Source organism: Schistocerca nitens, chromosome 10, assembly GCF_023898315.1.
Source record: "Schistocerca nitens isolate TAMUIC-IGC-003100 chromosome 10, iqSchNite1.1, whole genome shotgun sequence".
Lineage (NCBI taxonomy): Eukaryota > Metazoa > Arthropoda > Insecta > Orthoptera > Acrididae > Schistocerca > Schistocerca nitens.
This window is the reverse complement of record NC_064623.1, coordinates 46,653,828-46,680,494: the sequence shown is the minus strand read 5'-3', so window position 1 is coordinate 46,680,494 and position 26,667 is coordinate 46,653,828. Positions and strand designations below refer to the sequence as shown.

At 46.0% G+C, this 26,667-nt stretch overlaps 1 protein-coding gene across 1 annotated transcript in view; it reads left to right on the top strand.

Moving 5' to 3' along the window:
• Positions 1 to 26,667, top strand: part of LOC126210054 (RAC serine/threonine-protein kinase) — a 708,536-nt gene that overhangs the window by 617,803 nt on the left and 64,066 nt on the right. Inside the window, exon 3 of the mRNA XM_049939171.1 lies at positions 8,626 to 8,860. Within this exon, the coding sequence (XP_049795128.1) occupies positions 8,626 to 8,860 (235 nt within the window). The remainder of the gene's footprint in view (positions 1 to 8,625; positions 8,861 to 26,667) is intronic.

The following is a 26,667-nucleotide window of genomic DNA, read 5'->3' as shown; positions in this document are numbered from 1 at the left end:
CTGTCAGACCAATTGTGTGATTGGATTGAGGAGTTCCTAGATAACAGAACGCAGCATATCATTCTCAATGGAGAGAAGTTTTCGGAAGTAAGAGTAATTTCAGGTGTGCCGCAGGGGAGTGTCGTAGGACAGTTCCTATTCATAATATACATAAATGACCTTGTGGATGACATCGGAAGTTCACTGAGGCTTTTTTGCGGATGATGCTGTGGTACATCGAGAGGTTGTAACAATGGAAAATTGTACTGAAATTCAGGAGGATCTGCAGCGAATTGACGCATGGTGCAGGGAATGGCAATTGAATCTCAATGTAGACAAGTGTAATGTGCTGCGAATACATAGAAAGAAAGATCCCATATCATTTAGCTACAATATAGCAGGTCAGCAGCTGGAAGCAGTTAATTCCATAAATTATCTGGGACTACGCATGAGTGATTTAAAATGGAATGACCATATAAAATTAATCGTCGGTAACGCAGATGCCAAACTGAGATTCATTGGAAGAATCCTAAGGAAATGTAATCCGAAAACAAAGGAAGTTGGGTACAGTACACTTGTTCGCCCACTGCTTGAATACTGCTCACCGGTGTGGGATCCGTACCAGATAGGGTTGATAGAAGAGATAGAGAAGATCCAGCGGCGAGCATCGCGCTTCGTTACAGGATCAGTTAGTAACCGCGAAAGCGTTACGGAGATGATAAACTCCAGTGGAAGACTCTGCAAGAGAAACGCTCAGTAGCTCGGTACGGGCTTTTGTAGAAGTTTCGAGAGCATACTTTCTCCGAGGACTCAAGCAGTATATTGCTCCCCCCTACGTGTATCTCGCCAAGACACCATGAGGATAAAATCAGAGAGATTAGAGCCCACACAGAGGCGTACCGACATCTTTCTTTCCACGAACAATACGAGACTGGTTCAAAAAATGGTTCAAATGGCTCTGAGCACTATGGGACTTAACTTCAGAGGTCATCAGTCCCCTAGAACTTAGAACTACTTAAACCTAACTAACCTAAGGACATCACACACATCTATGCGCGAGGCAGGATTCGAACCTGCGACCGTAGCGGTCGCGCGGTTCCAGACTGTAGCGCCTAGAACCGCTAGGCCACCTCTGCCGGCTACGAGACTGGAATAGACGGGAGAACCGATACAGGTACTCAAGGTACCCTCCGCCATACACCGTCAGGTGGCTTGCGGAGTATGGACGTAGATGTAGATGTAGAAGTTGCGTGGCAACAAAATCGTAGGAACGGTGTTCAAATGGCTCTAAGCACTATGGTAACAAATGAGGTCATCAGTCCATTAGTCTTAGAACTACTTAAACCTAACTAACCCAAGGACATCACACACATTCATGCCAGAGGCAGGATTCGAACCTGCGACCGTAGCAGCGTCGCGGTTCCGGACTTAAGCGCCTAGAACCGCTCGGCTACAACGGCCTGCCAACGCCATAAGGTCTAGCGGCTACTTAAGCTAGAATGGGAAATGAAATCTTACTTCTTCTTATACGTTCTGTAGGGTTCTCTGAGCTTATTGAATGCTACTGATATCAGCAGACGCGAAAATTTGGAAAATAAGGAAATAAAATGTAATCTGAAAATAAGAAGTACAGTCGTCGAGGAGCTCCTCATAAGCCACACATTTCTGACGTCACTGTTAAGCGACGCATGAGGTCGAACACTGAAGAGCCAAAGTAACTGGTACACCTGCATAATATCGTGTGGGGCCCCCGCGAGCACGCAGAAGTGCCGCAACACGACGTGGTATAGACTCGACTAATGTCTGAAGTAGCGCTGGAGGGAATTGACACCGTGAATAGTGCAGGCCTGTCCATAAATCCGTGAGAGTACGAGAGGGAGGAGAGATCTTCTGAACAGCACGTTGCAAGGCATCCCAGATACGCTCAACAGTGTTCATGTCTTGGGAGTTTGATAGCCAGCGGAAGTGTTTAAACTCAGAAGAGGGGGAGCCACTGCGTAACGATTCTGGGCGTATGTGGTGTCGCATTGTCGTGCTGGAATTTACCTAGTCCGTCGGAATGCGCAATGGACATGAATGGATGTAGGTGATCACACATGGTGCTTATGTACGTGTCGCCGGCCGAAGTGGCCGTGCGGTTAAAGGCGCTGCAGTCTGGAACCGCAAGACCGCTACGGTCGCAGGTTCGAATCCTGCCTCTGGCATGGATGTTTGTGATGTCCTTAGGTTAGTTAGGTTTAACTAGTTCTAAGTTCTAGGGGACTAATGACCTCAGCAGTTGAGTCCCATAGTGCTCAGAGCCATTTGAACCATTTTTTTATGTACGTGTCACCTGTCAGAGTCGTATCTAGACGTATTAGGAGTTCCATATCACTCTTGACTGCTACCGCCCCACACCGTTGCAAAGCCTCCACCAGACTGAACAGTCCCGCACGGGGTCCATGGATTCAAAAGGTTGTCTCCATACCCGTAGACGTCCATCCGCTCGATACAAACGAGACTCGTCCAACCAAGTAACATCTTTCCAGTCATCAACAGTCCAATCTCGGTATTGACGGGCCGAGGCGTGGCGTAAAGCTTTGTGTCGTGCAGCCATCAAGGATATGCGAGTGGGCCTTCTACTCCGAAAGCCCACATCGATGATGTTTCGTTGAATAGTTCTCACGCTGACACTTGTTGATGGCGCAGCATTGAAATCTGCAGCAATTTGCAGAAGGGTTGCACTTTTGTCACGTTGAACGATTCTCTTCAATCCCGTACTTGCAGGATCTTTTTCAGACGCAGCGATGCCGGATTCCTGATATTCACGGTACACTCATGAAGTGGTCTTACGGGAAAATCTCCACTTCATCGCTACCTCGGAGATGCTGAGTCCCATCGCTCGTGCGCCGACTATAACACCACGTTGAAATGGTTCAAATGGCTCTGAACACTATGGGACTTAACATCTATGGTCATCAGTCCCCTACAACTTAGAACTACTTAAACCTAACTAAACTAAGGACACCACACAACACCCAGTCATCACGAGGCAGAGAAAATCCCTGACCCCGCCGGGAATCGAACCCGGGAACCCGGGCGTGGGAAGCGAGAACGCTACCACACGACCACGAGCTGCGGACAATACCACGTTCAAAGTCTCTTAAATTTTGATAACCTGCAGCTGTAACCTGCGCCAGAAACCTGTCTTGTATAGGTGTTGCCGCCCGCAGCGCCGTATTCTGCCTGTTTACGCACCTCTGTATTTGAACACTCACCAGTTTCTTTGGCGCTTCAGCGTATAAAGAGCGACGATACAGGACTGCGGATGATTGTAAACGAGTAATTTGGTGTGATGCATCACGCTGTATCCTGCCTCAGTCCCATTGGGAGAATTTGGGTCTGGCGAATGCCTCTGGAATGTTACCTGCCATCATGTCTAGTGACAACAGTGCAGTTGATTTTACGGTATGGGTATGTTTTTGTGACCCCCTTATTGCAATTAAGAATATGCTAAATGCGGAAGGCTGTGAAGACATTTTACGGCACTGTGGAATGCTTACAGTAGAGGAACAGTTGAGAAACGATGACTGTATCAGCATGACTGTGGACCTTTTCATGAAGTACCATCTGTGTTGCAATGATGGTTTGCGGACAAATGGACGGTCTACCCAGTGTCCAGACATGAATCGAATGAAACAACTTTGGAATCAGTTACAATGTCGATTGCGCTCCAGACCCACCGCCCAACATCACTACCTTCTTTGGTTTCGACTCTCGAAGACGATTGGACTACCATCCCTCGACAGACATTCAGACATCTCATTGAAAGTGTCTGTAGTCGAGCTCATACCGTCTTTCACGCGAAGTGTGGACACACCCCATATTAATGTCCACTAACAGGTGCTTACAAGAATAATATACAGAAGAATGGAAAAGAAAATTGAGAATGCGCTAGGTGACGATGAGTTTGGCCTTAGGAAAAGAAAAGGGACGAGAGAGGCAATTCTGACGTTACGGCTAATAATGGAAGCAAGGCTAAAGAAAAATCAAGACACTTTCATAGGATTTGTCGACCTGGAAAAAGCGTTCGACAATATAAAATGGTGCAAGCTGTTCGAGATTCTGAAAAAAGTAGGGGTAAGCTATAGGGAGAGACGGATCATATACAATATGTACAACAACCAAGAGGGAATAATAAGAGTGGACGATCAAGAACGAAGTGCTCGTATTAATAAGGGTATAAGACAAGGCTGTAGCCTTTCGCCTCTACTCTTCAATCTGTACATCGAGGAAGCAATGATGGAAATAAAAGAAAGGTTCAGGAGTGGAATTAAAATACAAGGTGAAAGGATATCAATGATACGATTCGCTGATGACATTGCTATCCTGAGTGAAAGTGAAGAAGAATTAAATGATCTGCTGAACGGAATGAACAGTCTAATGAGTACACAGTATGGTTTGAGAGTAAATCGGAGAAAGACGAAGGTAATGAGAAGTAGTAGAAATGAGAACAGCGAGAAACTTAACATCAGGATTGATGGTCACGAAGTCAATGAAGTGAAGGAATTCTGCTACCTAGGCAGTAAAATAACCAATGACGGACGGAGCAAGGAGGACATCAAAAGCAGACTCGCTATGGCAAAAAAAGGCATTTCTGGCCAAGAGAAGTCTACTAATATCAAATACCGGCCTTAATTTGAGGAAGAAATTTCTGAGGATGTACGTCTGGTGTACAGCATTGTATGGTAGTGAAACATGGACTGTGGGAAAACCGGAACAGAAGAGAATCGAAGCATTTGAGATGTGGTGCTTCAGACGAATGTTGAAAATTAGGTGGACTGATGAGGTAAGGAATGAGGAGGTTCTACGCAGAATCGGAGAGGAAAGGAATATGTGGAAAACACTGATAAGGAGAAGGGACAGGATGATAGGACATCTGCTAAGACATGAGGGAATGTCTTCCATGGTACTAGAGGGAGCTGTAGAGGGCAAAAACTGTAGAGGAAGACAGAGATTGGAATACGTCAAGCAAATAACTGAGGACGTTGGTTGCAAGTGCTACTCTGAGATGAAGAGGTTAGCACAGGAAAGGAATTCGTGGCGGACCGCATCAAACCAGTCAGTAGACTGATGACAGGTGTTCGGTTTTTTTTTTAACACCCTTCATTCCTTCGTGGTGGCCCTCCCCTCAAACGGTGCCCGGTGTGCGCCGTGTTGTGTTGTGTGGCTCGCACATGCGAACAGTTTTGGCGCCATCTCCCTGTTGGCCGGCTTACAGCTCAGGCGGACCGTAACATTGGCAATTGTCTGTAACCGAGTCACGAATTTCAAGAGCCTCAGCACGTGTTACCCCAACCATGAAGAACAACCAAGGGCAACAGCTAAATTAGTCTGCCTAAAGGCGGCCGTCTAATAGCGGTTAGTGTTTCTTCTTAACTGTGGCGCCATATACAGCCCCGAACCGACCGAGCCGGTGCAGGTCTCGTGGTCTGGAGAAACGTCTCGTGTACTGAAGAAACTGGACTCAGACCCCTGCCCCCCCCCCCCCCCAACCCTCCCCCATCCGACTATCCAAATGTACGAGGTGGGACCCAAAAGAAACCGGATTGTTGTCATAAAAAATTTATTGATGAACCTTTTTACAAAATTACTTCAGTCGCATTCAAAATACTCTCCATTACATGCGATGCGCTTGTCAAGTCTCTTTTCCCACTGTTGGAAGCATGTTTGGAACTCTTCAAGTTTGATATTGTGCAGTGCCCTTTGCGAAGCTGTTTTTACCGCCTCCACATCGTCCTAACGCTCTCCTTTTAGCGTTTTTTTCATTCGTGGAAATAGGAAAAAGTCGCACGGTGCTAGGTCCGGCGAATACGGAGCGTGGGGAACGACAGATCACCTCTGAGATGCCAAATAGTGGGTCACTCGTAAGGCCGTGTGTGCTGGAGCGTTGTGTTGCTGTGATGCAGAAACCAGCCACCTGATCGCCAAAGTTCCGGGCGTTTCCTCCTCACATCCTGTCGCAGACGTCTTAAAACATCAAAGTTAACAGTCTGGCCAGGAGGTACGAATTCCCGATGCACAATTCCACGAACATCAAAAAAGATAATGATCATCTTCTTCACATTTGACCTCACTTGCCTTTCTTTTTTTGGTCTGGGAGAGTTGGGAGTCCTCTACTGGCTTGACGCTTGCTTGGTTTCTGGGTCATATCCGTATCACCAACTCTCATCCCCTGTAATGACTTTGATCGAGAAGTTTGAATCACGTGCAATATCTGTTTTCAAGTCCTGACACACATTCATGAGGATGGTTTTTTGCTCCTGTGTGAGAAGGCGCGGAACAAATTTAGCAGCAACACGTCTCATGTGCAAATCCTCACTCAGAATCCGCTGGCACGAGCTCCATCTGATTCCTGTCTCTGCTGAAATTTGGGCGATCGTTTGGCGACGATCCTCGTTGATATTTTGGCGGACCTTTTCAATGTTCTCATTTCGTGATGTTGAAGGGTGCCCAGAACGAGCTTGGTCTTCAACACACATCTCACCACGTTTAAAGCGCCCAAACCACTCGAAAACCTGTGTGCGGCTCACAGCGTCCTCCTGGAAAGCTTCCTGAAGCATTTGGTGTGTCTCCGTTGCAGTTTTTTTAAGCAGGAAACAAAATTTCACACAAACTCTTTGTTCTTTTAAAGTTGCCATAACGACTTCGCAGAGGTAACCCACCAACAGTCAGAGAAACGCGATACCACACTTGCACGTTTACACTGACGCCGTCTGCACAGCTGTTTCATGAAGGTCTCTACTGACACCATCTAGCCTGAGAACCCTGCACTACGTCTACGAGTGGCAGCACCCTCGGAGTCCGGTTTCTTTTGGGTCCCCCCTCGTACATTCACATATACATTCACTACCAAACACTGTAAAGTCCGTGCCAGAGCACACGTTGTACCGTAACTCACAGTAGCTTTTCTTCCCAGTCCAATCACATACGGAGCTCGGAATGGATGACTATTTAAACGCCCCTGTGCGCAGTGGAATTGTCCAAATTTGTCCTCACGCTATGTAAGAGCGACACGTAGGAGGTTGAATTTTCTCAATTCATCATTTAAACATGGTTCTTGAAGATATGTAAGTAGGCTTTCGCGTGATAACTAGGCGTCTGTCTTCAGGCGCGAGACAGTTCAGTTATTTCAGCAGCTCTCTCCCATTAGTTAAACAAATCTGTGACAATCCGTGCTTGTCTTTTTTGTGTACGTTCAGTGTCCCTTGTTAATTCTATGCGGTACGCATCCCAGAAACCTGAGCAATATTTTACGATGGGACGCAAAATGGATTTGTAAACAGTCTGGTTTTGTAGACTGATTGAATTTCCCAAATGTTCTACCAGTGAACCGAAGTGTACCGCCTGATTTACCTAAAACAGGACCTGCAACACGCGGTCGTGCATTATCCTGCTGAAATGTAGGGTTTCGCAGGGATCGAATGAAGGGTAGAGCCACGGGTCGTAAAACATGTGAAATGTAGCGTCCACTGTTCAAAGTGCCGTCAATGCGAACAAGAGGTGACAGAGACATGTAACCAATGGCACCCCACACCATCGCGCCGGCTGATAGCCAGTATGGCGATGACGAATACACGCTTCCAATGTGCATTCACCGCGATGTCGCCAAACATGGATGCGACCATCATGATGCTGTAAACAGAACCTGGATTCATCCGAAAAAATGACGTTTTGCCATTCGTGGACCCAGGTTCGTCGTCGAGTACACCATCGCAGGCGCTCTTGTCTGTGATGCAGCGCAAGGGTAACCGCAGCTGTGGTCTCCGACCTGATAGTCCATGCTGCTGCAAACGTCCCCATCTGTTGACTCAGGGATCGAGACGTGGCTGCACGATCCGTTACAACCCTGAGGATAAGATGCCTGTCATCTCGACTGCTAGTGATATGAGGCCGTTGGGATCCAGCACGGCGTTCCGTATTACCCTCCTGAACCCACCGATTCCATATTCTGCTAACAGTCATTGGATCTCGACCAACGCGAGCAGCAATGTCGCGATACGATAAACCGCCATCGCGATAGGCTACAATCTGACCTGCATCAAAGTCGGAACCGTGATGGTACGCATTTCTCCTCCTTACACGAGGCACCACAACAACTTTTCACCAGGCAACGCCGGTCAACTGCTTTTTGTGTATGAGAAATCGGTTGGAAACATCCCTTATGTGAGCACGTTGTAGGTGTCGCCAACGGCGCCAACCTTGTGTGAATGCTCTGAGAAGCTAATCATTTGCATATCACACAACATGTTCTTCATGTCGTTTCAGTTTCGCGTCTGTAGCACGTCATCTTCGTGGTGTAGCAGTTTTAATGGCCAGTAGTGTATATGATTCTAAAATTCGTACATGTTTGTCCCACGTATACAGATTGACAGCAGTTACAGGTTAATTGGTGTATTCCATATTGGCTGTATTTGTCTGTGTTGGTGATATGTTCCCCAAGTCATATCTGGATAAAACAAAAACCATCTAAAATAAGATTTCTAATATCTGTATCATCAATCTTTGCAGTGGCGCAGTGCTTCTGGAAACGGAATTGGGTATTGTACACGTTGGCAGGCGGCAGAGGGCGTGTGGACTGACGTGGGGTTTGTGGCGCTGTTGCAGGGGAGCACATCAAGAACTGGCGGTCGCGCTACTTCGTGCTGCTGGACGACGGCTCGCTGGTGGGCTTCAAGAACAAGCCGGAGCACGCGCTCTCCGACCCGCTCAACAACTTCACCGTCAAGGGCTGCCAGATCATGTCGGTGGACCGGCCCAAGCCCTACACCTTCATCATCCGCGGCCTCCAGTGGACCACCGTCATCGAGCGCACCTTCCACGTCGAGTCCGACAAGGAGAGGTTCGTAGTGCAGGCCTAATTTTGCATTCGCCAAGTATTCCTTGTGTCAAACATTGGAATGGAAATGGACGTTTGGCGTCATTGGCCCACAGTTAGAAACGGCGAGTGCAGTGGTTCATGGAGCACAACTCGCGGTTTAAAACTCCTCTCGAACAGACCATGAAGACCCAAAGGTACCAATTTTTTTTCCCAATTTGTGAAACATTCATAACCCACTTTCTGACACTTTTGAGTGGGTGTATTAAGACTAACTATCTCTGCTATTAGTGCTACAGAAGTGGTTTATTAATGCATGCACACTATCTATTTATTACGCAACGTTGTGCTATATACGAATGATTGGCCTCTTAGCCTCTCTGGAATCTTGCCAGAGAGTTGCCCGTCCGTAGCCACGTGGAGGCGGGCCGCTACTACTAGAAGAAACCACTCCATTTATACTTCTCTTTTATTCCCCCCACCACCATACTGATCTAACTACAACTACTAGCCACTACAATTCAAAGACTTAAACAAACGTAGTATTTACATATTTACAATTGCGCGTTAGATCTGAAGCCCATTTACCCTCTCCCAAGGTAGGCTCGCTGGGCCTCCCTTGAGATTTTATTCACTAATTTTGCGAAATTGCTAAACAATTCGCCATTTGTTAATATATCATTTATATCCCTTGTCTGCAGAAGCTGTCTCTCAACTGAGGCAGCCTGTTCGTATATTGGACACTCAAACACTGTGTGTTCTGGCGATCCTGCGTGGGCACCAGTCACACTCCGGTGTTGGCCTTTTCCCTATTTTATGCAGGTACGTGGGATAGGACCGTGGCCTGTAAGGAAGTGAACTAGGCCCTGTGAGGGCTTCATTATCTTGTTCTTTAGTCTTTCCCTTACTGTGGGTAGAAACCCATGGACTCTACGGCCTGTACTGGACCCATCCCATTCGTCCTGCCAAATGTCGAGCATTTTTTCTCGGATGGATTTGACGCTTACCAGAGGAGTGCCCATTATATTTTGCACCATGTCGATGTTCTGTTTGCGCAGCCAGTAGAAGGCTGCGTGCTGTCTTATTATCAGGTCTAGTGGACATAGACCCATAATTACCAACAGTGCATCTGTTGGACTTGAGTTGAATGCTCCAATGCATCTCAACAGAACGTTCCTCTGTATTCGCTTGACAGCAGCGGCAGGCCGCACCAGAGCTAACCTGTGGACGCACACACTGGATGCGTGCCCTACTATTGGTGCCAATATACTGTTGTGATAGATATTTATTGCCTTTGACGGCAGATGAAATCTTCTTTGTCCAATTGATATTATCTTATTGAACAGAGCTAAGGACTTTGTCGTTACTTGATCAATATGCGGAATGAAACTCCAATTCTCATCTAGATATACCCCTAGGTAACGGGCGTATCTCTGTCGCGACACTGCCTGGCCATTAATTCTGACTGTTGGGTCCCTATTTAACTTGCCTTTTAAGAGCATATACAGCGATTTTTGTGGTGCAATAGACATTTTAGTCTTCTCACACCAGTTTGTTAACAGCCCAATAGCCAGTCGTGATCGCTCTTCTATCAAAGGTACCGACCGTCCACCGTGTCATCCTCAGACCACAGACGTCACTGGATGCGGATACGGAGGGGCATGTGGTCAGCACACCGCTCTCCCGGCCGTATGTCAGCTTACGAGACCGGAGCCGCTACTTCTCAATCAAGTAGCTCCTCAGTTTGCCTCACAAGGGCTGCGTGCACCCCACTTGCCAACAGCGTTTGGCAGACCGGATGGTCACCCATCCAAGTGCTAGGCCAGCCCGACGGCGCCTAACTTCGTGATCTGACGGAAACCGGTGTTACCACTGCGGCAAGGCCGTTGGCAACTCGCGGTTTAACAGTGCCCCAAATTCGGCAGTTCTTTGTATTCACTGCACACAGTAAAAATAATGTGCTTCGTCACTCCATAGAATGTTGCCCGTCACATGTCATCAACTTCGATTCGTGCCAGAAATTGAAAAGCAAATTCAGAACATTGCAGCGGATCATGAGGTTGCAATTACTGCACCGTCTGGATCTTGAACGGGTCCCAGTTTAGAATGGACCACAAAACTTTCCGTTCTGTTACCACGGGACGGACAGTTCTCGTGACATTGGACGAGCACTATCACTACCACGGCGGTTCATCTCCTGCATCGGCGGTCTAGGTCAGCGCCCACGATTGCGGTTCGCGTCCGGTCGCTTCTGTCTGAACTGGAGACCTTCCCGTTACCAACTCTCCTCGAGGTCCATTCGCGTACACCTCCACGGTGTACACCTTGGATGCAGATTCTTCTGGACCTTTCGCATGGCCCTAAGGACCGTTAACCCTGCGGCTCTCCGCTATCACTTCCTCTCGATTCTCGAAATGTACCGCGGCCGTGACGTGGTTTACACCGAAGGCTCGATGGCTGATGGTCACGTAGGCTTTGCGTATGTTCATGGAGGACATATTGAACAGCACTGCTTGCCAGATGGCTGCAGTGTTTTCACTGCAGAGCTGGCGGCCATATCTCGTGCTCTTGAGCACATCCGCTCACTTCAGCATACTCAGAATTTGTTCAAATGGCTCTAAGCACTATGGAACTTAACGTCTGAGGTCATCAGTCCCCTAGACTTAGAACTGCGTAAACCTAACTATCCTAAGAACATCACACACATCCATGCCCAAGGCAGGATTCGAACCTGCGACCGTAGCAGCAGCTGGCTTCCGGAATGAAGCGCCTAGAACCTCTCGACCATCAGAATTTGTAAATGCGTGCGCCGAGCGTAAGCGATAGAGTGGAATTGCCTAGCAAATCGCAGTCAAAGTCTTAACTAAACTCAAGTAGAACTTTCGAAACAAATTGCAGTCGATAATTAAGCCCATAGCAACTGGAGTACAACACGCGAAATGAAGACTTAGAACCATGTCAACCTGTACAACGAAAAACAATGGACACATATTATGTGAAACGTTTTATTCGAATTAGTCTACAGTGCTACCTGCTAGAAACTTATTGTTCCTTCTGAAAAGCTTTGCGTCATCCAGTATTTGCCCGCAGTTGGCAGTGCCTATTTTTAGATTACTCTTACACGGCTGGATGTTCGAGGTCTACCAGTTACTTAGCGGCGATTTCCCCCCACCCCCACCCCCCTCTTTCTCTATCTGTCATTCATTTCCACGCAAGACGTTATAAATCCGCTTTTATAAAAAGTTCAGATACATGTACATTGATTTGCATGAAAATAAAGTATCATTTGAGCAGTAAATGGACTCAATTCCTTAGAAGCAACATCATATTTTTATACGAATAAAAACAGCTTTTTTAAAATATTTGTTATAACAGCCTCGGTTGCAATTAGTCACACTTGATAACAAGTTTTGGACACATTTGATTATCATCTTCAGATGTAAACATAAAACAAGATATTAATTTTTTTTGGTGAAACCTCTAAGGCTTTTGACGTCAAAACGTGTAAGACAAGGAGATGGATTGTCCTCACTGCTGTTCAGTTGTGTACTAGAGAAGATAATCAGAGAATGGTACAAAAGAATAGAAGAAGGAAGAATTAAAAAAAAAAAAGCTGGAGAAAAGGGGATAATCTGAGTTTCGATTGATTGGCTTTTGCAGACTATCTTGCATCTATGGAAGATGCAACTATGCAGATATGTCTCCTACACGAGACTGCTTCAAAATCTGGCTTATGTATATCTGTTCAAAAAGCAAAGTCTATGACAAATGCGAAGAAGGTACCGAAATACTAGGAAACGGATTATGGAAGAATAAAAAAAAGAGGCGACAAACTTTGAATACGTAGGTGAAAATACTTTTGGACAAAGAAGCTAACTTATCAAGGACAAGGGAAATGAAGGTGGCTTTTCAATTAACAGAAAATCTGTGGACTGGTCCCGGCGGAGGTTCGAGTCCTCCCTCGGGCATTGGGTCTGTGTTGGCTCTGAGCACAATGGGACTTAACTTCTGAGGTCATCAATCCCCTAGAACGTAGAACTACTTAAACCTAAAGACATCACACACATCCATTCCCGAGGCAGGATTCGAACCTGCGACCGTAGCGGTCGCGCGGTGTGTGTGTGTGTGTGTTTGTTTGTTTGTCCTTAGGATAATTTAGGTTAAGTAGTGTGTAAGCTTAGGGACTGATGACCTTAGCAGTTAAGTTCCATAAGATTTCACACACATTTGAACATTAGCTTGAAAATCTGTATAACAAAGAAATCTATTTTCGTAAAAGCAAAACTCTGGCACAACAACACTGTCATTAGACCAGAGTGGCTTTATGCTTCGGAATGCCTTTCGTTAAATACAGCCAAAGAACTAGGTGAACTAGAAAAGAGGAGGAGGAAAATAATCAGGAAAATCTTGGGATCAAAATATGACAAACGGAAATAGAAATTAAGAAATAATCTTGAACGTATTAAAAATAGAAGAAATATTAGCCCAATGACGGAGCAAAGAACTGTATTCTATAGACACCTGACACTGCTAGATAAAAAGAGGTAACAATTTTTATAACTTTTTTGATAGAAACCCGAAAATGGTTCAAATGGTTCTGAGCACTATGGGACTTTACATCTGAGGTCATCAGTCCCCTAGAACTTAGAACTACTTAAACCGAACTAACCTAAGGACATCACACACATCGATGCCCGCGGCAGGATTCGAACCTGCGACCGTAGCAGTCGCGCGATTCCAGATTAAAGCGCCTAGATCCGCTCGGCCACCACGGCCGCAAACCCGAAAACATCAGTGACATGGATCAAAGAAGTTAACTCAGATCTGAGAGAAATGGAAATAACAGAGTAAGAAATATGAGAAAGAGGAAAGTTGAGAGTAAAAGTAAAAAGTTTCTAGGGCTTCCAGGGCAACTCAAGAAGAGAGGCAGACGCAGTGTGGATAGAAGTAAGAAGAGAAAAACGTAAGGAAAGAGTGAAAAACTACTCGAAAACAGGAAAGGAGAAGAGAAAGAAGACATGTCATGTGGTCCTTCGTAAGAAACACCAGTAAAAATATTAACAAATAAGTATTTGAAGTATTATTATTTTATTTTTAGATCTGAAGAATGATCATTAAGTGTGACCGAAACCAGGTGTCAAGTGTGACTAATTGCAACTAAGACTTAAAATAAATATTTTTAAAAAAATCCCGTTGCGGCTTCTGTGGTGGTAATATCTTATCCGTGACAAAAATAGATTATGCTTCAAATCCATATGTGGCATACAGCAAACCAGTGCTTAACAGTATTGGTTAAAAACAGTCTTGGTTGCAATTTTAGTTTTAATGCCTTATGCATTATGCTTACTACCTGAGCCCCATCTTATTCTGTTACTCGCTCCTGTGAGCGGGAACCCGTTATGAAGGTCTTGGAGTCACTCACGTCCATCTAGAAAAGATCAACCTGAAGATGCCTAAACAAGGCGGAACGCGTAGTTGAAAAATAAAAAACTAAAATTACAAATGGAACTGAGCACTATGGGACTCAACTGCTGTGGTCATAAGTCAACTAAAATTACAACCAAGGCTGTTTTTAACCAATACTAAAAATAGATTAATATGAATTTTAAAGTGGTTGTACATAGAGGGTGAAGACACCGCCCTCGCTGTTGTGGCTCGCTACGCTACCCGACTCGCGGAACAGGAGCAAGCTTAAAGGCCCGTCGCATGTGCGATCACCAGGCGCCGCCTATGTAAACATTTTCGCGCCTCGCCGTACCACGTACCGCGCAGAACTAGATATTTCCAGTCGCCGTATCGCGTCAGGGGGGGGGGGGGGGGGGGGCTTCGATTACATTGTTTGTTTACGGCACCGGCCATTCCTCACGCTAAGGCTGTGCAAATTATTCAAGAGACCGTAGACACTATACTGTAAAGTGAAACGCGTAACGTACCACGTAAGATGGACAACCGTAATATTTAACAATATGCTGTATATTACCAAACGCTTAAAAAGGTACAGGCTTCCGAATGCAGGTTGCCTATCTGGCGACCTCCAGGAACAACAAAAGTTTCAGTGTTTCCTATAATTATTGACCGAATTCAAAAATTTAAAATGCTGTCATGATCTACTCATTAAGTGACATAATCTTGGGTTAAAAATTTAGCACACAAACTCAAGTATTACAGTTAGAAACTGTGTGTATTGTGTCTTCGGACAGTGTAACTCACGGCGCGAAAATTATCCAGACTACATTCATCCACTATTTGAGAATGGCAGGACGTAGTGACTCCTAACAAAATTTACTCGTAATTTCCAAACTTTTCCAAAAATTTTCTCGCTGACATCCAGCACATATTAATGAAACGAAAAAAGATCTTCGCTTACTGTATTTTAGCCGTTCATGCAATAAAACGGCCGCTTCAGGCGTCCTGTTTTAATTTATTGCTTGTGTACTATGTATTATATTGGCACTATACTTTGCAAGACAGTATTCACAAAGGGAACAGCGAGCGGGGCTATAAGAATGATTTGAGCGTATGTCAAATTATTTCGGAAGATTTTTAAATAAATTTCCGTTTTAGATATGTAGTATTACTTCTATGGGAATGCCTATCCTACTGATGAAAGGTGATTGTACAGGTTTGTCAAACATTTATGTTACGCTATTTTTCGATTTACCCTCGCGATCGGACAAAAGTGCATTATAGTGGGGCTTTCGATTAGCGGTCGGGGTATTTGAATAAGGTAAATTATTGGTAGATACACGGTTAAATTACACTAAAGAGACAAAGAAACTGGTTCACCTGCCTAATAACTTGTAGCGAGCCCACAGAAGTGCCGCAGCACGACGTGGTATGGACTCGACTAATGTCTGAAGCAGTGCTGGAGGGAACTGAAACGATGAATCCTGTAGGGCTGTCCATGAATCCGTAAGAATACGACGGGGTGGAGATCTCTTCTGAACAGCACGTCGCAAAGCATCACATATATGCTCAATAATGTTCACGTCTGGGGTGTTTGGTGACAAACGGAAGTGTTTAAACTCAGAAGAATGTTGCTGGAGCCACTCTCTAGCAATTCTGGACGTGTGGGGTGTCGCATTGTCCTGCTGGAATTGTCCAGTGTCTGTCGGAATACATAATGGACACGAATGGATGGAGGTAACCAGACAGGATACTTACGTACGTGCCACCTGTCAGAGTCGTATCTAGACGTATCAGGGGTCCCATATCAGTCCAACTGGACACTTTCCACACCATTGCAGAGCCTCCACCAGCTTGAACAGTCCCCTGCTGACACGCAGGCTCCATGGGGTTGTCTCCATACCCGTACACGGCCATCCGCTCGATACAAGTTTAAACGAGACTTGTCCAACCAGGCAACATGTTTCCAGCCATCAACAGTCGAATTTCGGTGTTGGCGGGCCCAGGCGAGGCGTAAAGATTTGTGTCGTGCAGTCATCGAGTGTACACGAGTGGGCCTTCTGCTCCGAAAGCCCATATCGATGATATTTCGTTGATTGGTTCGCACGCTGACACCTGTTGATGGCCTAGCATTGAAATGTGCAGCAATCTGCGGAATGGTTGCACTTCTGTTGCGTTGGACGAGTCTCTTCAGTCGTCGTTGGTCCCGTTCTTGCAGGATCTTTTTCCGACCGCAGCGATGTCGTGGATTTGATGTTTTACTGCAGTCCTGATATTTACGGTACACTCTTGACATGGTCGTACAGGAAAATCCTCACTTCATCGCTACGTAGGAGATGCCGTGTCCCATCGCTCGTGCGCCGACTATAATACCATGTTCAAACTCACTCAATGTTGATATCGTGCAATCGTAGCAGCAGCAACCGGTCTAACTGCGCCAGAGACTTGTTGTCTTACACAGGCGTTGCCGACCGCAGCGCCGTCTTCTGCCTGTTTACATATCTCTGTATTTGAATACGCATGCCTATACCAGTTTCTTTGGCGCTTCAGTGTATATCAATTTTTTTTTGAAGATTATTAACTAAATTTTCGTTTTAGGCATGTAGTTTTACTTCTATCCTACTGATGAAAGGTGGTTGTACAGGGTTGTCAAACATTTATGTTACGCTGTTATTCGATTTACCCTCCTGACTGGACAAAAGTGGAATCTAGCGGTGCTATTCGAATAGTGGCCGGGCCTATTTGATTAAGATAAATTATGGACAGATACACAGCTAAATTACATGGAAGGTTAGCTGAAAATACACTAATTTCTATTTAACACTCATTACCCCTATAATACAATAATAACTGCAATGCTGATTTCACATTAATTGAAAGTAGTTTTTGTGAAATGTTTCTGCTCTCGTAAGTCACCTGGAGAGTCGTCAGAAAAATTGAATACAGCCTCCTGCACCGGCACGGCATTCTTGATGCCAGGTGGTACACTTTTGGCATTGCATTCATTCACGTTTTTTGATCTTCTGGCAGAATCCATATTTACGTGAATCATATATTTACGTGAATCATTTAGGGGCACAGGATTGTTGACACTGCAATCTGAATCGGTGTCTACAACTTTTCTTTTGTTTGCTGTCTTCTTGGATAGGCCATCATTAGCTCTCTTACTGTTACTGGCACTACTTTTTCCGTCACCATTAGGTTCAGAAGCTTTCTTTTTTGCTACTTCTTGCATCGGTAGGTCACACTATTTCTTTGCCCTCACTACAGCAATGTTCTCTGGAGATGTTGTGTGACGAGCGTTTGGTAGATCTCTGGAGATCTTTCTTTCACGATATCTTTTGTGGAGAAGGAAGGGTATCCCGAGTGGATTCTTCTAGGATAGCTATTAACGAATTGGCTCAAATGGTTCAAATGGCTCTGAGCACTATGGGACTCAACTGCTGAGGTCATAAGTCCCCTAGAACTTAGAACTACTTGAACGTAACTAACCTAAGGACACCACACACACCCATGCCGGAGGCAGGATTCGAACCTGCGACCGTAGCGGTCACGCGGTTCCGGACTGAAGCGCCTAGAACCGCACGGTCACTCCAGCCGGCTATTAACGAATTACCGATTGTTACACTCTTTTCTGTGTTTGCTCTTAGGGCTTCAGAAGGAGCAAACCAGTAATCCTCAATCGAATTTGGGTTAAATGGGTAAATCCCCATCCAGGAAAATCCACTTGCAGAAAAGTAAACTGACGCAGTTGACATCCAAGAAGTTAGGGCTGTTGCAAGGATATTTCCTCATTTATCCAGCCACTTTCAGTCAGGCGTGAAATGAACCCACTGGGAAAGTGAGCTGTCAGCTCCGACCAGTGTCTTAGGCCCTTCGAGATAACAAGTGGTGGTAAACTTGCTGCGTTGCAACAAGCAGTAACCGTAACATTGTCACCTCTTTAAGCACTGGTTGAAGAAAGCACCTCTTTCGTTCCTTTCACTGCAATGGAAAGTAATGACTGAACATGAAAAGTGTTCGGTCACTAACGTCCACTAACCATCTGCCGTCGACGCCTCTGTTCCAGCCGCGATCCTCAGAAAACACATCATACAGATTAAAAATCATATAAAAGTGATATGGTGTTTGATAGAATTAAAAGGCGGGAGAACTGTAACTTCATACTACACACATCAAAAAAAGTTTTGCGTCACCTCGATTCCGAGAGTTCCGGAACCTGTACAGAAAATTGGAATAGAGATTAACATAAACATCAATTCCGCCCTTTTTACTGCTCATGAAAACCAGACAGTGCATTTTGCACAACCATACAGCGAGACCTTCAGAGGTGGTGGTCCAGATTGCTGTACACACTGGTACCTCTAATACCCAGCAGCACGTCCTCTTGCATTGATGCATGCCTGTATTCGTCGTGGCATACTATCCACAAGTTCATCAAGGCACTGTTGGTCCAGATTGGCCGCGCGGGATTGGCCGAGAGCGGTCTAAGGCGCTGCAGTCATGGACTGTGTGGCTGGTCCGGCGGTGGTTCGAGTCCTCCCTCGGGCATGGGTGTGTGTGTTTGTCCTTAGGATAATTTAGGTTAAATAATGTGTAAGCTTAGGGACTGATGACCTTAGCAGTTAAGTCCCATAAGATTTCACACACATTTGAACATTTGAGCATTTGATCCAGATTGTCCCACTCCTCAACGGCGATTCGGCGTAGATCCCTCAGAGTGGTTCGTGCGTGACGTCGTCCATAAACAGCCCTTTTCAATCTATCCCAGGCATCTTTGATAATGTCTGGAGAATATGCTGGCCACTCTAGTCGAACGATGTCGTTATTGCCGGCCGGAGTGGCCGAGCGGTTAAAGGCGCTGCAGTCTGGAACCGCACGACCGCTACGGTCGCAGGTCCGAATCCTGCCTCGGGCATGGATGTGTGTGATGTCCTTAGGTTAGTTAGGTTTAAGTAGTTGTAAGTTCTAGGGGACTTATGACCACAGCAGTTGAGTCCCATAGTGCTCAGAGCCATTTGAACCATTTGATGTCGTTATTCTGAATGAAGTCATTCACAAGATGTATACGATGGGGGCGCGAATTGTCGTCCACGAAGACGAATGCCTCGCCAATATCCTGCCAATATGGTTGCACTATCGATCGGAGGATGGCATTCACGTATCGTACAGTCGTTACGGCGCCTTCCATGACCACCAGCTTCGTACGTCGGCCCCACATAATGCCACCCCAAAACAGCAGGGAACCTCCACCCTCGGTGGATAGTGTGTCTGAGGCGTTCAGCCTGACCGGGTTTCTTCCAAACACGTCTCCGACGATTGTCTGGTTGAAGCAATATGCGACACTCATCGGTGAAGAGAACGTGATGCCAATTCTGTGCGGTCCATTCGGCATGTTGTTGGGCCCATCTGTACCGCGTTGCATGGTGTCGTGGTGTCGTGGACCTCGCTATGGACGTCGGGAGTGAAGTTGCTCATCATGCAGCCTATTGCACACAGTTTGAGTCGTAACACGACGTCATGTGGCTGCACGAAAAGCATTATACAACATGGTGGCGTTGCTGTCAGGGTTCCTCCGAGCCATTATCCGTTGGTAGACATCATCCACTGCAGTAGTAGACCTTGGGCGGCCTGAGCGAGGCACGTCATCGACAGTTCCTGTCTCTCTGTATGTCCTCCTCGTCCGAACAACATCGCTTTGGTTCACTGTGAGACACCTGGACACTTCCCTTGTTGAGAGCCCTTCGTTGCACAAAGTAACAGCGCGGACGCGATCGAACCGCGGTATTGACCATCTAGGTATGGTTGAACTACAGACAACGCGAGCCGTGTACCTCTGTTAGCTGATCGGCCGTCGGACCACCTCCGTCTAATAGGCGATGCTCATGCATGGTTGTTTACATCTTCGCGCGGGTTTAGCGACATCTCTGAACAATCAAAGGGACTGTGTCTGTGATAAGTATCCACAGTCAACGTCTATCTTCAGGGGTTTTGGGAACCGGGGTGATGAAAAACTTGTTTTGATGTGTGTATATTGAGAAAACCTAATTATCATAATAAACTTTACAATGAGCACAACAGAATGGCGTCCTTATCTTACGAGAGCTAGACAACGAAAGATTAAACTCACAAGATATAACACAACATACGGAGTGCAAAAGTATCAGACGAATGAAATTAGTCCAGCGATTAGGTATGAAATTTTTCAGGAGTTGATACACTCGTGTGAATGCGTAAATTTAAAGTAAAATGCATCGTTTACAGAGTTGTTTCAAAAACAGTTCATACATACAAAATAGGATCAAATTTGAAGTAATAATACACGGTGGGTGCTTCCGTAACCAAGGTAGACGAAATGCTGGTGATTCAAGACGCGCTACCGAAGATTCATACTGCATGCGAGGAAAACGGAAATGCATCGTCCGCTCTGTCACAACGCTGACAAAGTGTGTGTGTTAATTGGTCGTGACAGACGGTTATTGAAGAGAATTGCGACGAAACATAGAGAGGACAACAGCTGCAAAAGTCACTGCTAAATGCCGCACACGCGAACCGTCAGCACCAAGACTCCACGAAGGGAGCTCCATAAGCAGAGTATTGCAAGGCGCTGCAGTCCCAAAACCACTCGTCACTGATGCTAACGCCTGTAGTAGGAAAACGGAGCCACAAAATCCGGACCGTGGAGCAATGGAAGAAAGTCGTTCGCTCGTATGATGGCGCTTCACGTAGTCTTCAAATTGACCTCTGAAACGGGGCTGCAGTCCAAGCGGAGAGCAGTCATTGATTTCCTTTTGGCAGAAAAGTAGATTAGATTAGTACTCGTTCCATAGATCATGAATATGACACTTCGTAATGATGTGGAACGTGTCAGGTTAATAAAAGGTGTCTATACAAGATATTACATGACACTTTTTTTGGGTGGGGGATATAGTTAGTTACCCACTTACTACACTCCTGGAAACTGAAATAAGAACACCGTGAATTCATTGTCCCAGGAAGGGGAAACTTTATTGACACATTCCTGGGGGTCAGATACATCACATGATCACACTGACAGAACCACAGGCACATAGACACAGGCAACAGAGCATGCACAATGTCGGCACTAGTACAGTGTATATCCACCTTTCGCAGCAATGCAGGCTGCTATTCTCCCATGGAGACGATCGTAGAGATGCTGGATGTAGTCCTGTGGAACGGCTTGCCATGCCATTTCCACCTGGCGCCTCAGTTGGACCAGCGTTCGTGCTGGACGTGCAGACCGCGTGAGACGACGCTTCATCCAGTCCCAAACATGCTCAATGGGGGACAGATCCGGAGATCTTGCTGGCCAGGGTAGTTGACTTACACCTTCTAGAGCATGTTGGGTGGCACGGGATACATGCGGACGTGCATTGTCCTGTTGGAACAGCAAGTTCCCTTGCCGGTCTAGGAATGGTAGAACGATGGGTTCGATGACGGTTTGGATGTACCGTGCACTATTCAGTGTCCCCTCGATGATCACCAGTGGTGTACGGCCAGTGTAGGAGATCGCTCCCCACACCATGATGCCGGGTGTTGGCCCTGTGTGCCTCGGTCGTATGCAGTCCTGATTGTGCCGCTCACCTGCACGACGCCAAACACGCATACGACCATCATTGGCACAAGGCAGAAGCGACTCTCATCGCTGAAGACGACACGTCTCCATTCGTCCCTCCATTCACGCCTGTCGCGACACCACTGGAGGCGGGCTGCACGATGTTGGGACGTGAGCGGAAGACGGCCTAACGGTGTGCGGGACCGTAGCCCAGCTTCATGGAGACGGTTGCGAATGGTCCTCGCCGATACCCCAGGAGCAACAGTGTCCCTAATTTGCTGGGAAGTGGCGGTGCGGTCCCCTACGGCACTGCGTAGGATCCTACGGTCTTGGCGTGCATCCGTGCGTCGCTGCGGTCCGGTCCCAGGTCGACGGGCACGTGCACCTTCCGCCGACCACTGGCGACAACATCGATGTACTGTGGAGACCTCACGCCCCACGTGTTGAGCAATTCGGCGGTACGTCCACCCGGCCTCCCGCATGCCCACTATACGCCCTCGCTCAAAGTCCGTCAACTGCACATACGGTTCACGTCCACGCTGTCGCGGCATGCTACCAGTGTTAAAGACTGCGATGGAGCTCCGTATGCCACGGCAAACTGGCTGACACTGACGGCGGCGGTGCAAAAATGCTGCGCAGCTAGCGCCATTCGACGGCCAACACCGCGGTTCCTGGTGTGTCCGCTGTGCCGTGCGTGTGATCATTGCTTGTACAGCCCTCTCGCAGTGTCCGGAGCAAGTATGGTGGGTCTGACACACCGGTGTCAATGTGTTCTTTTTTCCATTTCCAGGAGTGTATATCCAAAAATTCATCTAATGAGTAGAAGGAGTTGCCATTCAGAAATTCTTTTAATTTCCTTTTAAATGTTATATGGCTATTAGTCAGACTTTTAATGCTATTAGGTAAGTGACCAAAGACTTTTGTGGCAGCATAATTAACCCCCTTGTGAGCCAAAATTAGATTTAACCTTGATTAGTGGAGACCACCCTTTCTCGTAGTGTTGTAGCCATGTGCACTGCTATTACTTTTCAATTCGTTCGGATTCTTAATAACAAATTTCATAAGTGAATATATACATTGTGAGGCTACAGTGAGGATTTCTAGCTCTTTAAATAAGTGTCTGCAGGATGATCTTGGATGAGCTCCAGAAATTATTCCGATTGCACGCTTTTGTGCAATGAACACTGTTTTACTCAATGATGAGTTACCCCAGAATATGATGTCATACGAAAGCAGAGAATGAAAATAGGCGTGGTAAGCTAATTTACTGGAATGTATATCGCCGAAATTTGCAATGACCCTAATCGCATAAGTAGCTGAAGTCAAACGTTTCAGCAGATCTTCAGTGTGTTTTTTGCAGTTCAACCCCGTCATCAATGCATGCACCTAGAAATGTTGAATATTCTACCTTAGCTACCGATTTCTGATCGAAGTCTATATTTATTAATTCATTCCATTTACTGTGTGGAACTGTATATACTGTGTTTTGTCAAAGTTAAATGAGAGCCCATTTGCAGAGAACCACTTAACGATTTTCTAAAAAACATCGTTTACAATTTCATCAGTTAATTCTTGTCTTTTGGGCGTGATAGCTATACTTGTATCAGTACCGGCTTTGCATCTTCGTGAATATAGAATGGCAAGTCATTAATATATATGAAGAACAGATCGTAAATATTCATAGGCACTTGCACAATGTCTACGGAGGCCTGGCAGTGAACAAAAGCACGGCGAGTCGTTGGGCGAGGCGTCTGCCATCATCGCAACAAGGTCGAGGAAACGTGTCCAATCTCCTGCGTGCCGGGCGGCCGCGAACAGCTGCGACTCCTGGTATGTCGGAACGTGGGGACACTCTCACTCCAGGTGATCGGCACAAACACCTCACTGCCCAACTGGACGTCTCTGTTGGTAGTGCTGACACACACGTCCTTTGGGTTTCTCGTCGCCAGGAGACCATAAAGAGCAACGAAGGATTATCTCTGCGGATCCGTGGGAAACAGTACGTCGACGATGGAGAGGTTATTGATGCTCCATACGACGATGGCTCCGAAGTCGACCAGTAGAGTGGTACCATGCGTCCATAAAAGCCCCCCAATAAGGTGGGGTATAGCCAAAAGAGTGGGGAACAATAGGGTCAATTGGAATCCTGGATAAAGTCAACCTGCTGTCAGAAGAAAGTGTTGCATTGCTTATTGAACGCTCCTTATATTTGTCTGGGGTGTAGCCTTGCCCAGAGGTGAAATGTGGGTGATAAGCACAAGAAGAGAATAGAAGCTTTTGAAATGTGGTGCTACAGAATAAAGCAAAGTCATGAAGAAGTTGAATAGCGACAAATTCCGCATTATCCAAGACATCAAAAATGGTTCAAATGGCTCTGAGGTCATCAGTCCCCTAGAACTTAGAACTTCTTAAACCTAAGTAACCTAAGGACATCACACACATCCATGCCCGAGGCAGGATTCGAACCTGCGACCGTAGCGGTCGCGCGGCTCCAGACTGTAGCGCCTAGAACCGCTCGGCCACTCCGACCGGCTGTCCAAGACATCGTTTTATGGTCACCTGCACACGTTTCAGCACTTTTTGTGCTATCTTCAGTGGGTTTATTTCTTTATTTTCTTTGTCGCATTAAGCTATTAGTTGTCTATACTGTCATTCTTAACTCTGGTACACAATCTACAGCTTGTTCCCTTGTTTGTGTTGAGTTAAACCGCTTATTTCTTTTGCTATTGTCTTTACACACGCATTTTTTACGATTTGTTAGCCGACCACATTCGCCCCCGATAGAATGCAGTGGTAAGTAGATCCATACTGTCAACTTCGTAAATTTTACTCGATTTTTGTAACCACTGAGATAACATCACATACTCTCTCAACCCTTGAAGTTTCTTTTCGTTTCCTCCTCCACTTCGTGGTGCCTATTTTTTTGTTTTTGTTTTTGGCAAACATTAGAAAATGGCTTCACAGGCGTAACTGCGCAGTAGCAAAAAAAGACAGAATAAAAGCATGTTCTAATCCTGGTTACGGTAACCAGTGCGTAGATACTACTGTCATTCGAAAAAAAAAATACAGGGTGATTCAAAAAGAAAGAACGATTTCAGTTGTTTATTACAATTGTGAAAGATAGAAACATAATCTGAATCTTCTAGACATATGACGGTTCGAAGTTTTATTTTAACACCGACACTATACCTTACACTCAACGTGATCAGCATCCGTTGCCCGAGAAATACGAAATCGGTAGTCCATTTCATTTCACACACAAATCAACAGGTCTCTGTTTATTGAATCGATAGCTTCAACAATTCTACTACGAGGGCAAGTTATGAACCTCTTCTTTCACCTCGTCGTCGGAGCTGAATCGCTTTCCGGCCAAATGTTCTTTTAATCTAGGGAACAGGTGATGATAGTCACTGGGCGCCAAGTCAGGACTATAGGGTGGGTGGGTGATTACGTTCCACTGAAACTGTTGCAGGAGAGCAACGGTTTGCCGAGCGATGTGTGGGCGAGCGTTGTCATGGAGAATGTGTACGCCCTTGCACAACATTCCTCTTCTTCGGTTCTGAATTGCGCGTCTTAGTTTTTTCAGAGTCTCTCAATACCTGTCAGCGTTAATTGTGGTCCCAGCGAATCAGCTCCGACGACGAGGTGAAAGAAGAGGTTCATAACTTTCTGAACAGCATGGCGGCTAGATGGTATGACATGGGCATACAAAAACTGCCATAGCGTCTACAAAAATGCATCTACAGAAATGGTGATTATGTCGAAAAATAGCTAAATGTTCAAGCAGAAAATTGATTTAAACCATTGTAGAAACAAACATGTCTGTGTACTTATAAAAAAAACTGGAGACCTTACTTTTGGGTTACCCTCGTACATTAAGTAGAGTTTGGTTTAAATCGAGAATTTATGTCTGACGGGAGGCGTGCTGGGGTAGTCGAAGTGGCTGTGGTGACCACTGTGTCCGCATGCTGTTGTGGTCAGCGCATCTGGGTACTAAGCAGGAGACCCGGATTCGAATCCCAGTCCAGCACAAATTTTCAACCATCCCCATTGATTTAAATCAGTGCCCATGTAATTCCTTTACGTCTTGAATAAAATCTTCTTGTCCACCTCGTCCAATCCAACTTTGTGGGATGGTGTTCTTAAGATAACGTCGCACATCAAGGTGAATGTGACATGGGGCGGCGTCATCCATAAATTAAAAAAAATTGTATAAACTGTGAAGAGAAACGGGACAACGCACATTCAGTTTCCGTGAGTCAGCGCGAAGACGCCAGCATTTTGTGACCCTCAAATGCTTCCAGTTACGTCGGTTTACTTTACGCAGTAGATGAAAATTCTATTCGTCCGAAGAGATACACTACTGGCTATTAAAATTGCTACACCAACAAGAAATGCAGGTGATAAACGGGTATTCATTGGACAAATATATTATACTAGAACTGACATGCGATTACAATTTCACGCAATTTGGTTGCATAGATCCTGAGAAATCAGTACGCAGAACAACCACCTCTGGCCGTAATAACGGCCTTGATACGCCTGGGCATTGAGTCAAACAGAGCTTGGATGGCGTGTACATGTACAGCTGCCCATGCAGCTTCAACACGATACCATAGTTCATCAAGAGTAGTGACTGGCGTATTGTGACGAGCCAGTTGCTCGGCCACCATTGACCAGACGTTTTCAGTTGGTGAGAGATTTGGAGAATGTGTTGGCCAGGGCAGCAGTCGAACATTTTCTGTATCCAGAAAGGTCCGTACAGGACCTGCAACACGTGGTCGTGCATTATCCTACTGAAATGTAGGGTTTCGCAGGGATCGAATGAAGGGTAGAGCCACGGATCGTA